Source organism: Loxodonta africana, chromosome 20, assembly GCF_030014295.1.
Source record: "Loxodonta africana isolate mLoxAfr1 chromosome 20, mLoxAfr1.hap2, whole genome shotgun sequence".
Lineage (NCBI taxonomy): Eukaryota > Metazoa > Chordata > Mammalia > Proboscidea > Elephantidae > Loxodonta > Loxodonta africana.
In genome coordinates this window covers 74,319,684-74,333,083 of record NC_087361.1, presented here as the reverse complement: position 1 = coordinate 74,333,083, position 13,400 = coordinate 74,319,684, and the positions used below count along the sequence as shown (strand labels likewise).

General features: G+C 52.1%; 1 protein-coding gene across 1 annotated transcript in view; it reads right to left on the bottom strand.

Moving 5' to 3' along the window:
• The window catches only part of CACNA1S (calcium voltage-gated channel subunit alpha1 S), a 90,036-nt gene that overhangs the window by 30,475 nt on the left and 46,161 nt on the right, over positions 1–13,400 (bottom strand). Inside the window, exons 13-22 of the mRNA XM_064273414.1 lie at positions 12,458–12,578; positions 11,467–11,581; positions 10,148–10,241; positions 9,390–9,459; positions 6,776–6,908; positions 5,851–5,980; positions 5,469–5,528; positions 4,417–4,523; positions 3,591–3,678; positions 3,275–3,382 (exon numbers count right to left, since the gene is read on the bottom strand). Of these exons, the coding sequence (XP_064129484.1) occupies positions 3,275–3,382; positions 3,591–3,678; positions 4,417–4,523; positions 5,469–5,528; positions 5,851–5,980; positions 6,776–6,908; positions 9,390–9,459; positions 10,148–10,241; positions 11,467–11,581; positions 12,458–12,578 (1,026 nt within the window). The remainder of the gene's footprint in view (positions 1–3,274; positions 3,383–3,590; positions 3,679–4,416; positions 4,524–5,468; positions 5,529–5,850; positions 5,981–6,775; positions 6,909–9,389; positions 9,460–10,147; positions 10,242–11,466; positions 11,582–12,457; positions 12,579–13,400) is intronic.

The window sequence follows — 13,400 nt, the reverse complement described above, 5'->3', positions numbered from 1 at the left end:
TTTGTGAATTAGAATTTTGTTCTACATTTTTCTCCAGCTCTGTCTGGGACCCTGTATTGTGATCCCTGTCAGAGCAGTCCGTGGTTGTAGCCAGGCACCATCTAGTTGTACTGGACACAGTGTGTGGAGGCCGTGAAGGTCTGTCAATTTTATTGATCTTTTCAAAAAACCAACTTCTGATTTTGATTCTCTCAATCTTTTTCTGTTTTTGATTTTATTTATTTCTGCCTCGGTCTTTGTTATTTCCTTTCTTCTGGTAGGTTTAGGCTTAGTTTGGTCTTTTCTTTCTAGTTCCTGGAGTTGCTGTGTTAGGCTACTGAGTTGAGATCTTTCTTCTTTTTTCATGTAGATATTTATCACTATAAGTTTCTCTCTGAGTACTGCCTCTGCTGGATTCCATAAGTCTTGGTATATTGTGACTCCGTAGGGTTTTCATGATTGATTTTTTAGAAGTAGATTTCTAGGTCTTTATTTCAAGGCACGTCTGGGTGGACTTGAACCTCCAACCTTTCAGTTAGTAGGTGATCGCATTAACCATTTACACCACCCAGGGAACAGTATCTCTTCTTCACCATCATACATTTTCGCAGCTCCCGCATTGGCTTTCCCACCTGATCTAGATGCTGCCAAGGCCAAGAATCCAGTTCCTTAGCTGAGCATTTGCTGAGTGCCCCAGGCACCTCCTCACTGCTGCAGGAAGCTCTCTCAGAGCAAGGAAGAGGGGTTGCCTCACCTCCCTCCTTCCTTTTCCTGTCAGTGGAGGGGCCCACAGGGCTACTGTGGGGACAAGAGCCACAGAGATGGAGACGAGCTGGAAGCTTCCAGCGCCCTCCGCCCCCCTCCCCCAAGGCCTGAGTTGTGGCTGTGTACAGCTCTGTGCTGATTTCAGCTACAGCAGCTTCTCTTTTTATCTACATCACACATTGGGCACCCACAAAGGATTTTGTTTGAACAAAAGGGGCTGATTGATAGGTTTTAATGTGGCTAAATTAAGTTGAAATCCTTGGATTCTGGTTCAGTTCCCTCAAAGACCCAGGGACACAAAATGCCTTAGCAAGGACATAGGACTGACTAGTTGGAGGCACAGCTGAGAACCCCCAAGGTTTCTGCTCTTCCTACCACATCCCCTTCACGGTTCCTGAGGGCAGAGGGCTGAGGGTGAGGCAGATGACATTTGAGGGAGAAGCAGGGAGAAGACATAGCAGCCACTAGGCAGATTTCTGGGCACTTGAAATTGAAGACCCAATTTAATATGAAAAGCAAATTTAAACTCTTTGATATAATATGGAATGTATGTGACAAGTTTCTAAGAAGTAAAATGTGATGTAAAATGCCAGTTTTAACTGATGTTTTACTATTTTATCTGGGTAGGCATGGAGTAGGGGTCTTTTGATTAGAGACTAAAGCACAGAGGGGGTCGGGGTGTGGAAGGGCAACAGCTCTTGCCTGGAAGGGACATGGGAGTCAAAAGAAAGGCATCTCACTCATTCATTCATGCAACATGTCTGTGGGCCTCCTATGTACCAGGCCCTGGGCTAGATGCCGGGTAAGAAATGAGTAAGATGCAGACTCTGCCCTTAGGGAGATTCCAGGGCCCCAAGCCTGACAGAGGAGGAGCCCAGGAGAGGGCAGCCCTGGACTGGCCCTAGGAGATGGCCACATGCAGCTGGCTGGCAGAGTGTCCAGACACTGGGGACACTCCTGCTCATCCAGGACAGTGACCAACAGGAAGGTCCTCTGGACGGCCCACCCCACCTGCATCCCAAAGCCAGCCTCCTGCCCACAAAGGGGGGACTTGTTGGGTTTACTTCATGACCCCTCAATCCTAGCACAGAGCCTGGCCCAGAGAAAATGTTCCATAAATGTTTGAAGGATAGATGACTGATTGTAAGATGATGTCACTGCACGTCTAAGACAGACCGAGGTTAAATAATCAAGAATTCAAAAGATCATGTTTTTGGGGGCAGGAGCAGGATGGGCCATGAAGGGGAGTATGAACGCTGTAGGAGGTGTACTTAGGTATCAATTTCCATGCCCTGCAGATGATCTCAAGAAGCCCTTGGCTGCTAACCAAAAGGTTGATGGTTCAAACCCACACAACAGCTCCATGGGGGAAAGACCTAGTGATCACTTCTGTAAAAATTATAGCCAAGACAACACTATAGGGAAGTTCTACTCTGTCACTCGGGGTCACTATGAGTCAAAATTGACCCAACAGCACCTAACAACAACAGCAGCAGATGATCTCAGAGCCAGAGGCATCTGGAAATAGGAGCTCTGCAGAAGGGGCACACTTGTAGGGCTGATTTCCAGAAAGGAAGCAAATGGCTTTGTTTCTCCAAGGAAAGTGGGAACAGAATGAGGTCGGCATCCAGACATGAAACAATGGATTCCCATCCTCAGAAGCTCCTGCTAGATAGGAGACAAAGCCCTGACACCAGCCGCACCAGCCGGGGCACGGGGCACAGAAGTTCAGCAGCACTGAAGGAGGTAGAGGGGCTGGGGCTGGGGAGGGTCTCTTGCTTCAGACAGGCCTAGCAGGGTGGAGGAAGTGGAGGAGAGTGATAACGGAAAGGGGGTGAACGTGGGCCTGTCAGGCTGGCAGCGCATTGGTGGCGGGAGGACTCTTGGGGCCACATGGGGAGGGGCCTTTGTCCTCAAGGAGAAGTCCTAGAGAGTCAGGGAGAAACCAGACATGATGGCGATTGTAGCCAGCAAGCCCTGAGGCGGAGTGGAGCAAAGGCCCTGAACCACTGCAGGGGCTCGCAGGAAGGCGGTTCCTTGACAGCTGGAAGCCCTGAGGGTCTAACGGAGAGCGAATATGGGGGCAGAGCAGTGTCAGCAGATTGAGGGAGCACAGGCCTGGAGGGGCAACACCGGATCTAGACCGAGACAGCTTAGCCTCAAAACCTTGGGCATGTAAGGATGTCTGTTACCACAATGTGGTGCTCTCTTTGCTTAGGAGGAACCCCTGGGTTGTGCAAATGATTAACATGCTCAGCCACTAACCAAAAGTTTGGAGATTCCAGTCCATCCACAGGCACCTCAGAAGAAAGGCCTGCTGATTTATTTCCAAGAAACCAGTCATCGAGAATGCTTTGGAGCACAGTTCTACTCTGACACGTATGGGTCGCCATGAGTTGGGCTGACTTGATGGCAACAGGTGGTGGTTGCTTAGAGGAGGGTACAGACAGACTCTTGCCTTGGGCTGCCAGCTGAGCACCAGTGCTGGGGAGAAGAGGGGAGGTTGCCCGGGATGGTGGCAGGGCCTCACCTTGAAGAGCTGGACGCCGATGCAGGCGAAAATGAACTGCAGGAGGGTGGTGACCAGGACGATGTTCCCGATGGTGCGGATGGCCACGAACACACATTGCACCACGTGCTGGAGAAGGCGGGAGGGGCCGGTGGGGGTGGGCCAGGTCCACACCGACCCCCAGCCCCAGCTATCTCAGCCAAGTCTGCTTCCTGGCTGTCCCAGCCTCATCCTTGGGCCTGGCTCGGCTGAGGACATGGACAGGTGCCCCAGCTCTGGTGGTTTCTGTACTTAGTTGCTAGCAGCCCTCCTCTTCCTGCCCCGGCACCCCTCTCACCTTCAACCCTTTGGCTCTGTTGATGGCTCGGAGGGGTCGGAGCACCCTCAGCACCCTCAGGATCTTTACCACAGAGATGGTGCTGGACCTGGGGAGGCAGCAGAGGAGTGAGGGCTGAGGGCAGGGAGCACTCCACCTGCCTCCTACCGCTAGCTGTTTCCACAGAGGCTGCGTTTCTGCTGAAAGCATGCCCATCTTCCCCTGCCCTTTCCCTCAGACTGTACACATGGGTCCCTGTTGCTGTTATTAGCTGCCTTTGAGTTAGACCCTAACTTACAGCAACCCAAGCACAATGGAATAAAATGCTGTCCAGTCCTGTACCATGCCTGCGATCAGTTGTGGATTGGACCGTTGTGATCCACAGGGTTTCCACTGGCTGATTTTCAGAAGTAGATCACCAGGCCTTTCATCCCAGCATGTGCCTTAGCCCAGGGTAAAGCATCTTCCTCATAACTTGGCTAGGGTGCTCACTGGCGGGTTATGCAGCACGGTAAGTGCTTCCTCTCTGAACAGTATAGGTTCTGTCTCTTCCATCAGACTGGAAGCTACCCAAAGGCAGGGGCTGTGCTCCCCACCAAATAGCTGGGGGTTGCTTTCTACCCCCTGACTCCTCTCACAGTCTCCAAGACAATTCTGTCCTCTTTGTATTGTCACTGCAGCCCAGCAGGTAAGGACCGGTCCCCTTCTCCCCAACCAATGGCCCTAAGAGACCCTCCTCTAGTGGCATGGTGCCCACCAATAAATGGTGGATGGGGTTCCTGCTCTGAGGCCCTGGCATGGAGTGAAAGTAGGCTTCACGCCCAGGCTGGCCCCTGTCACTGCTCACTCAAGTCCCATGGAGATGAGGGACACGGCCACTACCACCAGGTCCAGGATGTTGAAATAGTTCCGGCAAAAGGAGCCCTTGTGCAGGAAGACACCGAAGGTTGTCATCTGTGGAGAAAGAAGCAGCATCCTGGGTGGCCTGTACCCCCGCCCCCCTTGGCCCCCTATGTATCCCAGCCCAAAGGGGCCACTTTCTCCTTTCCGAACATTCCCAGACTCGCCTACACTGATGCGTTTGCTATTGTACTGTCCACCTGCGCTGCCCCTGCTATCACTGTCTAATGAAATCCTAACCAATTTTAAGGTCTAACTCTAATGCCACCACCTCCATGAAGTCCTCCTTGACCTTGGGGAAGCCACTATCTCCTGATGGTCAACTCCTTTAATAGTCCCATGATTTTATACCACAGCCTGCTCTGGATCTGTTCCTTGTGAATGGCTACTCTCTCCTCTCCTCATTCATGTATGTGAAGGCTGGGGCTACTGTGCAGTAGATGGCTCCTCCCTCCTCCACCCAGAGCCCCAAGATGACTTGAACCTCTGTGCCCACTGAAAGCTTGGGTGAGTGGTGACGTGCTTTGGCAGGGGGTAGTGGGAGGGCCGTGAGAGGGCAGAGCTTCCAGCCTGGGGCAATGGTCACTTCTCTGGGACTCCTGGAGAGAGAGGCCCTTCCAGTCATTAGTAATGAAGATCTAGGGACAAATCACAGTTCCCCAGGTCTACTCTTAAGCTGTTCTGCCTTCAGTATGGAAGAAAGAGTCTGAGGCTTCACAGACATGGATTGTGCTCTGCTGAGAGGTGGGCAAGCTACAGGTTGGTTGTACCTCAGGTATGCACCCAGCCACCCACTCACACACTCATTCCAGCCAATAAGCCAAAGGCCCACCTGGCCTCCCAGGCCCCATGATTCTCTCCCTTCTGCCCCCCATCTTTGTTGTACTCCTCCACTTCCCTGCCAACCCCAGCCCTTGTGTGAGTTCAGCATGCGGAAGTCGAAGCCACATCAGGCATGCCTGGTTCCCTGGCCCAGGGCTGTCCAGAGCCTTCACGCACCTTGAGGATAATCTCCACAGTGAAAACAGAGGTGAACACGATGTCAAAATACTCAAGGATCTGAGGACAGAGTGAGGGTCACACAGGAGGGGAGAGAAGCAGTGAGAGGAAGGATAGAGTAATGCTATCTTCCTCCTCCTCCTCAGCATCGTCATTGTCACCAAAAGCCAGGAGGGACAGCCTGTCTGGGCCACATGCTATGACAACACTGTCAGAAGGAGTGGTTCGGGCAGGCTGGGGCCTCAAGGAGCTTAAACTCTAAGAAACTCTGATGCCTGCATAGAGGAAACAGCTGAACTCTGAGCACCAGAGTGAGGCGTGGCTGTGGCCGAGGCCTCAGTGGGGGAGCGAGCTGTGCCTACAGAGGCGGTGCGGCCATCACCTGGTTCCTGACAGATTTCACCCGGATGGGGTCCTCAGCCGCCAGGGCAGCACTGCTAAGCAGGATGAAGAGCAAGATGAAGTTGGTGAACCAGGTGGCGTTGACAATGCGGTGACACAGGACACGGATCCTGGTGGGGCAGGGAAGGGTAGTCAGGGCAGCTGTGAGCTACTGGACCTCAGACCCCATCAGCTTCTGTCCTGCAGAGGGACAACAGGCCTCCCCCATTCCCACTTTCCATGTGTCAGCGGAGAAGTATTGCTTTGCATCTGGATGGTCCTCTGGCTGGACATGCAGGGGGTCCTTGTGCCCTATCCTGTCCCTGCCTCCTGCAGCCTTAGCTGCATCTCCCAACCAAGCCCCTGCACCACCTGCCCACCCCGCTAATATACCACCACCATCCTATGGTCTCCGACCAAAACAAAGGGACAGACTCATCTCTATCCACAAGGAAGACAGATAAAACTTGGTGAAGACTATATTAAAACAAAACAAACCAATTGCCATCAAGTCAATTTGGACTCACAGTCTGTGTATATTTTGAAGTGTAAAACTGCGAAGCCAATAAAAACTACAGCTTCCCCCTTTCTGCTGTCTCCCACCGTCTCTTCTTACCTGCCAACCCTCCTCCTAGCTTCTGGCCACGTTCATTGGCCTCTTGCTCTTATGCCCTTGTCCCTCAGATAGGAACCAATAAACACAGTCCGTCTTAGGTGAAAGTAACTAATAAGGCTTAAAGCATTACTTCTCCCAGAGATACTACCATTTTAAAAAGGACACAGGTCTTAAGGTAAAGGAATGAGTTTCTCATGGTGTAGTCATAGACACAGAGACTCAGGAGGAGGAAATCTCTTTAGGACAGAGAAGCAGGCCTCTCTGACAGCCCTATCAATCACCCTGCACAGTATTGGCAGGCACCACCCACTTATTGGTGGGGCTGAAGATGAAGAAGGAGCTGGCTTCTGGAATGGGCACTGCCTTCTCCTTCAGCTGCAGCTCAGCCAGGGGACGTGGTCGGGGGCTCACTGGGATCTCGGGCTCATCTTCCTCATCATCCCCTGTGGGGAGAGGGGGAGAGAGAAATTGGGGGTGTCTTCCCATACCTTGCTGCTCTCCTGGCTTCTGTGTTGAGCCCTCCTATAAGCCCGGAATGCAGCCAGCACACAGTGGTACCAGGCCAGTGTGGGCATAAGGACGTTGGCAGGGTCTGGTCCATGCATATTCTTGTCCCCCCTCCCCCTAGTCAGCAGATTTGAGCTGGCAGGGGTGGATAGGACAGGCCCAGAACCTTCCAGAAGTGGGCCTAGGAGCCAGCCAGGGAACCTTGCTGCTGCATCTTTTGCCTCAGGTCCAGGCCCACCTGTACCACCTCAAATCTCATAGGTGGAGGGCAGGAGTTGGACCCCACTTCAGGTGAGGAGACCTGAGTTGTGGTCCTGGCTCTGCCACTAACTTGCTGAGTCCCTTCCCGTGGCCGAGCTTCACTTTCCCAGTTTCTGAAACCAACGCCGGGCAGGACGGTTATTGGAATAAGCGAACTCTAAGGCTCTCTTCTGGCCTAGGATCCTAAAAATAATCATTTTCAGAGAGGAACTCCCAGCATGAAAAAAAAAAAAAATCAGTATTTCTTGAGCTTCAGCCAATCCCCAGTACCATGCCAGGTAAGGGAGGGGGCGGTGGTAGAAGAAGGAGAGATGGACACTCCAGGCACATTTGTAGGGTCTCATGGCCTTGTGGAAACTGAACGTCTGAGGTCCTCAGTTCCAGGGTGGGAGATCTAGTGATGAGGCTGGGGGGCCCTGTCTAATGTTGGGGTGCTCCTCCTCTTACAAGTACTAGTCCAGCCCTCGGCTCCTTCAGCCTATCCACCCCACCTTCTTCCTACCCCTAGCTGGCCATGGCCTTCCGTGGTTATCCTGAACTGATGGAGACACTCAGAGTCACCCTTCCAGCTGCGGGGTTCTCGGCTCCACTGGAATCACATGCTGGTTCTCAGGAACCTGACTGCTTTCTTCTTCCTCAGAATGAGCATCTCGACATGTCAAGGCCCCAGAGGCACACTTTATGCTCAATCACAGGGACACATTCTTAGTTAACACATTTGCTTTCTTTTTTCCCTTAGTTCATACTTCCTCAGTCTATGCCCGTTTTGTTAATTGTTTCCACATATCTTTTGTTGTAGGCCATTTCAAATCATTTTCAGAGAGAGCCAGGATATAAACCAACATATTCGATCCCCTTGGTAAGACCTTTCTTCCAATGGCCCGGCCCACAGGCCCTCTACCCTCCTGGCTTCTTCTGGCTTCTTCTTTCCAGCCCTTCCCCTCCCCCTAAGGCCCTTCCAACGTTATTAGTCTTGTCTACACCAGCTCTGTTCCCCATACTTCACTGTGTAAAATCACTTACTCAGCACTGTGCCATTTATAGCACAAAAAGTCCCCCTGGAGCTCAGGGGCACTGGAGAAAACAGATGCTAATCAGCTGATTCCACAATAGACATAGAAAGGCATCAGTGGCCCAGTGCTCTGCAGGACCCAGGAGCGAGCAGAGAACCTGAGCACCCTTGGGCACCAGGTCTCTCTCGTCCGGGCAGCCTTTTCAGATGAATACAGCCTGGTTCTGCTCACTCTGTTTGTTCCTCTCCTTGAATAGGAGTTTCTGCAGCAGCCACTGGTTATTTGCATTTAGAAATGTTTGTAGTTTGTCCATGGCTGTGTCTTATCCATCCTCCCGCCCCCTCCTTTCATTGTCTCCTTCTTTCAGATTTTCCCACAATGCCAGTCGTGGTTCTCCTCAACCCTGTGTCAGTCCAGCCCCGAGCCCTGCCCGACACGGGATGGTGACTAGTCTGCCCCAACTCCAGCACCACTTAGATGGCACGCCTTCCTTTACCGTCTGTCCTGCACTGCTGGTATGGAAGACATGTGTGCCCACGAGCCTCTGTGCTCCGTGAAAATAGAGTCCTCAGCACGGAAGCACGTAGCTGGCACTCAATAAATACTTGCTGAATTAAATGGAAATGAAGTGTGTAGATTTTTCTATAGTGTGTGCTGCGGGAAAGGCAGGCTAGGAGATGGCTTATGTTCAAGGCTAGGTACAGGAGGGATGTCTTCAGTATCATGAACTCCTCATGGAGGGGTCGATGTAGTGGGACACACAAGAGATAGTCCCTGGGGAAAATTCAACATCAGTATTGTTGTTGTTGTTAGCTCCGTGACCCATGCACAATGGGATCGGACCATTGTGATCCATAAGGTTTTCACCGGCTGATTTTTGGAAGGAGATCTCCAGGCCTTTCTTCTTCATCTGTCTTAGTCTGGAAGCTCTGTTGAAACCCGTTTAGCATTATAACAACACACAAGCCTCCAGTGAGGGACAGGCAGTGGCTGCGCACGAGGTGCATTGGCTGGGAATCAAATTCTGGTCTTCTGCATGGAAGGCAAGAGTTCTACCACTGAACCACCACTGTTCCCTGACACCAGCACACCCCTTCCACTGTCCCCGGATCCCTGCTCCCGCCCAGGCTCCAGAACCCTCACCTGGGAAGTCAGCCGAGGGGTAAGGGTCCTTCACCTCATTAACGTTAGATTCAAACTCATCGATTTTCAGCTGTAGGAAGAAACACAATGAAGATGAACACAAAAGCTTTAGTTTCCATTTATTAAGCCAATGCAGGCTTCCTCATTTAATCCTCCGTACAGCCTGAAGGATAGGTAATATTATGATCTTTACTGTTTTACAAATGAGAAAGGCCTAGAAAGATCAGACAACTCGCCCAGGCAGAGTTCAGACCTAAGTCCGGCAGTCTAAGTCTGTCTTCTCTGTGTCTCTGCTTGGTTCTCTGGAAGAGAGCTGAGCTCCTCAGACCAGCATCCTCAGCCTCTCTGGAACCCAGTTCCCCAACCCTTTAAGCTGTGCTTCCTCAGCTTCTGGGAAAATGAGCTGAGACAGCCTGGAATAAGTGGGCTGGGGCTGGAAATGGTGGGAAGAACACCTGGGCCCTTCAGAAACAGTGGGCGTCAGGTTGGGAGGGAGTTTCCTCCTTGTTCTGGGATGGGAAGCTGAGACTCTGAAGAAGTCAAGTCCCAGATAGGGGGCCTCTGTGGCTCTCAGTAGAAAGGATTCTGTAGAGAAGCTAAGCCACTGACTCTCCTTCTGCTCAGAGTAGAGGTGGATCCCCTCACTTCCCTTACCTTCCAACCCACCCTGCCAGCACCCTAAGGCACAGGGGTGAACCAGGGGACTTTTGGAGGTCCTCGCATCCTACCTCTGAAAGCATTCCATGTGATGTGCTCACCTTGGCAGTTGTGGGGATGCCCTCACCCTTGGGTTTCTGTTCCAGCTTCTTGGCCAAAATTGACTTCTCCTCCTCTGACTTGTCTGGGAGACCCCTGAGTCAGAAAAACAAGACAACCTAAAGTGGAGACTCAACCAGAAAGTTCTTGGGGTTTCTGCTCAGCCTGAAAACACCCTCAGGGAGACCCCACACCAAGGGCTCCAAGGGCTTCGTGGAGGAAGGTGCACCTTTGGCCATCAAGTGGCTATACATCCGGACACGTCCTTTCTCTGTGATGAGAAGGCGTGATGCACAGCTGGGTTTTGGATTGGCGAATGGGTAGAAAGCAGTTTTGCACCTAGTTCATAAACAATTCTCAGCGTGGTTTGGTCCAAGACTGGGCTCAACTCTGTGGAAATGTCTTAGGAAATGTCTGGACTCCATTTCTGGTCTCTCCTATTCTCTTCTTAACTTTCCTTCACCAGGACTGGGTATCCCATTCCTGCACGTGTGGGCACTAGAGGGAGCAGGCCTTTGTCTAGAGCAGAGGTACTCAAATGTGGTCCTCCAACCAGCAATATGGTCACACCTGGGAGCTTGTAAGAAATGGGAGCAGCTCGGTCCCACCCGAGAACCACTGAACCACAATCTGCATTCTAACAAGATCCCCAGTGGCTCATTTGTGTGCTAGAGTTTGAGAAACAGCCAACCAGTCCTGATTTCACTCCCAGGGAGTAGTTCCAAAACCACAGCTGGAGAGAACTATAAAGGACCTGAGAAATCAACCCCACTTCACAGATGAGATGCCTGAGGCTCAGCGAAGGGACAGTATTCCCTCCGAGAAGCGCAGTGACTCAGCGGCAGGCCTGCACGGAGAATCCCTAGAGCCCTTCGCCAAGGTACACTGGCCCAGCCCGGCCGGCTCTGACAACATGTTTCCTGGTGCAAACGGTTAACATACTCAGCTGCTAACCCAGAAGTTGGGAGTTCCAGTTCACCCAGAGGTGCATCAGAAGAAAGGCCCGGTGATCTACTTCCAAAAACTGTGCCATTGAAAACCCCAAGGAGCACAGTCTAGTCTGAACCACATGGGGTCACTGCGGCTCGATGGCGACTTTTTTTTTTCATCTAGGTGGGATGATTTCCTCTTTGAACTTAGAGAAACGTTTCCCCTCATAGAACTTTTTTTTTTTTTTTCATAGAACTTAGAGTCCCTGGATGTCCACAGTGTCATGGTCCTGCTCCTCAGGCTACTGGGAGGCATCTGCCCAGGGCTGGGAGCCTGCAGCCATGGAGGAGCACTGCAGACCCCCTGCCCCAGCTGAGAACACAACACTCACTTGGACATCTTCCTGCGTTTCTTCTCCTCAGCCTTGGCCTTCTGGGCGGAAGTCAGGCTCTCCGCCTCGGCCAGGTTGTCCACAGCAATGGCCAGGAAGACGTTGAGCAAGATGTCTGAAGGGGTCCAGCTCAGGAGCCTCAGGTTGTGGGTGAAAGGGCAACCTCCCAACAGGAGTGCCGCCCTGTCTGCGTGTTGGCAGGACCTGAACCCATTCCCTTCATGGGGTAATTGAAGTCCCTCTTGCCTGAGCTTCCCCATAGGAGGGTATGGGGCCAGGGATATGGATGTGAATCTTCAGAGACAGCTGCCTGCAGAGGATGCCCATGATGGGGCCTGAATCCACTATGGCCTTTGAATCCCACCACTTCCCGTCCAGAGCCCAGCCTTTCACCAGGAGCTGCGTGTGAGGCCAGAGAAACACTGCAAGTGAGGACCATGCTCGGCATACACGTTAGCTCAGCGAACAATGGTTCCCTCCCTTCTCACCACTACCTATAATGTCGCATTCCAAGGTGCCCTTAGGCACAACCAGCTTTCTGTGGCCCCATCTACTTCACCCTCCCATCTCATCTCTCGGCCTGTCCTAGCTCAGACTATCTGGTCCCAGTGTTCAAACTGACCACCCATGGCCATAAGACCCTGGTTTCTCCGACAGCCTCCAAATCTTTGCACCAGACTGTCCCACCAACTTTACCACTATCACCCAAATCCCACCCTTCCCCTACCTGCCCCCCCGTTCTCCAATGCTTCTGAGATTAATTCCTCCCACTTCCAACCGATCATACCTGTGAATCTCTAACCTCCTGGATGAGAAGAGTCACCCTTTAGCTGTATCTCCATTTGCTATGTTCTACCTCCATCCCCTTGAGCCTGGGAGCTCCCCTCTCACCAGAGCTACCTGGAAAGTGGGCACTTTGACCTTCTTTTTCAGCCCCTCTCCCCACCCCCGTCCCTGAGCTCTTTTCTGCACCCCATTCCCAAGGGGATACAGTTGCCACAGACGAAAAGGATGATGAAATAAATGGACACAAGCATGCCGGGGTAGGATGGCCCGCCGTAGGCCATGATCCCGTTGTACATCATCGAAGTCCAGTCCTCCCCTGTCAGGACCTGGGGAGAGGAGTTGAGGAGTAGAAACACACAGGGGCTGTGAGTCCGCTGTTGGGAGTGTATTGTCCAAAGGCCTCTTCCAATGGTCAGGTTATTCCAGAATTTTCCCCTCCTCCACCTCTCCAACCCTTGGCCCAAGATGCATGGTCACTGCTCCCTCACTGCACCTCTTCCAATGATCTAAAAGCTTATCATTGGCTCTCGAGGGCCAAGGAGGCTGATTGTGGGGTCCCCACTTCCTGTGCTCTGTCCCCAATCCTCAGGCTTAACTGTACTGCCCCTCCCAGGCCTCTTGTCATTCAGCCTCCAGGAAGGATGCGGAATGTCAAGTCCCCTGAAATTCATGATGCCTAGCCAGCCACCAGGCAAATGGGAAAAAGAGAGGGTGGAGATCTCCGCTAGTACCACAAGGTGATGTCACTCTCAACACACAGGTACTGACAATAGAGAAGAATGTTTCTATGGTCTACAGTAAGAAAACACCTCTAGGAGTTCTGGGTTTGGAAGACCTCTCAGGGGTCAACCATGCTTCCTCCGTGGGTGGAGTCTGGTGAATGATTGACTGAGTCATGCTTCCTGGGTGAGAAATGGTTGGCATTTCTCGAGGCTTTCCTGGCCTTGGGAAGGGAGAGTTTTCTTTGTCTAACTGCCCTCAGAGACATGAGTACACCTGGGAGAAAAACACACCTCTGCACTCCCAGCCCACGCAAAGACATTCAGTAAATATCTGTTGAGTCCCACTGGGGCCAGCACTGTGCTAGGCACCAGGGGCAAAGACAAAACAAATTGGGACCGTGCCTAGCCTCAGGAGCTCAGAGTCCT